The sequence below is a fragment of the Merops nubicus genome, unplaced genomic scaffold (genome assembly GCF_000691845.1).
Source record: "Merops nubicus isolate BGI_N331 unplaced genomic scaffold, ASM69184v1 scaffold26516, whole genome shotgun sequence".
NCBI lineage: Eukaryota > Metazoa > Chordata > Aves > Coraciiformes > Meropidae > Merops > Merops nubicus.
In genome coordinates, this window is record NW_008617338.1 from 1 (window position 1) to 1,422 (window position 1,422).

The 1,422-nt window shown below is 43.3% G+C and overlaps 1 protein-coding gene across 1 annotated transcript in view; it reads left to right on the forward strand.

Annotated features, from left to right (window-relative positions):
- Positions 1-664: 664 nt before the first annotated feature.
- Positions 665-1,422, forward strand: part of FANCD2 (Fanconi anemia, complementation group D2) — a gene marked incomplete at its 3' end in the record, with an annotated part of 42,774 nt that continues 42,016 nt past the window's right edge. The window contains exons 1-2 of the mRNA XM_008943122.1: positions 665-743; positions 1,109-1,243. Coding sequence (XP_008941370.1) covers positions 665-743; positions 1,109-1,243 — 214 coding nt within the window. The remainder of the gene's footprint in view (positions 744-1,108; positions 1,244-1,422) is intronic.

A 1,422-nucleotide genomic window follows, 5' to 3' on the forward strand; every position in this document is an offset into this window, starting at 1 on the left:
CGTTCGTCCGTCTTTCTAGAGAAAAATTTCGTCTTTTCTTTCTGAAGAAGAGCGAGCATCTTCTTTAAAAATCATTTTCAAGTTTTAAAGGTGAGCAAAGTTGTTTTTTTTTCCTTTTCAATCGCTGCCGCCCGCGCAAGGAGGAGGAGCCGGATGGAGGCTTGTGCCGGCAGGGCGCTCCTTGCCGTGCTGCCGGCTTTGGGGGCTTGGGAACGGGCTGGCGAGCGTGACCGGGCCGTGACCACTGAATTGCTAATCCTTCCTGGCTTTGGCTGTGCGTGGGGACGGGTTCTCAAGTATAGGTCACTGGCTGCCATCTGAGACCTCCTTGTTGATAGGTTTAACGTGTCATTTAAGACCTCATATCTGGAAGAGAAGTGAAACCTTGTTTTGTGAGGAACCAGATTTTAGAAAATGTAGTCTGTTGTGCTGCTTAGTATGGCAAGCTCTAAAATCCCAAACTGTACAGCAAAAAAATGTGTGATACTGGTTAACCAAGCAATCTACCTTTGAGCAGTTTCAATTTCTGGAGCATTCCTCTTCACTATTCACTAATACAGTATAGATTTGCTTAAAAAAAAAAGCCCTGAATTAAAGTCACATTTTCTTTGCTCACTTGTCTTTTTCCTGCATTTTTATAGGCAGCAACAATAGTCTTGTTACCATGGTTTCAAAAAGGAAATTGTCCAAACCTGATGGTTCTGGAGAGAGCTGCAAGACAGACTTGCCGAGTAGGTGCTCAGGTGTGATCTTGGGGGGGATGGAGACCTCTTGGTCGGGGCAGTAGCTCCCAGGGAGGGAGAAGGCCAAAGTGACAGTTTTGATAATGGTAATTGTTAATGACACTGTGGATCTTTAAACACTTTTTTTAATCATAATAAAAGAATGATAGAAACCTGTGTCTTTTCTCAGTCCATGTGTTCTCATGGTTTTGATCAGGAATGGCTGTGGTCAGGCAGCGGTAGGGTTTGGTCTGTTCCCATAAGTGTATTTCTGTGTTCCTCTAATTTCTTACTGGAAGGTTAATTTTGAATTAGTTGTTTATATGAAGTTTGCTTGCTGTTTTCATTGTGGAGCATATTTGATATAGTGTGTCTTGTTTTCTCAGAAACAAAGAAATTCCGGATTTCTGAGAAGGAAGAGGCCCCTGCACGTGGTGGAGTGGAGAATGAGGGAGTCTTTGAAAAGCTCCTTAGAACGTCAGGAATTATACTGAAAGCTGGGGAGGGACAGAATGAAATAGGTATGGGTTTAAGGCTTCCTCTCTCTGCCTGTGTCAGAAACCTGCAAAGATGGCTGGCACAAAGTAGAGATGCATTTTACTTGTGGAGTGAAAATGCTTGAGCCAGCTTGTTCCAAAGTTCAAGCAGACCTTCATCTGCCTTATTACTTGTTATATACCTCTTGAATTGCACAGTTCCT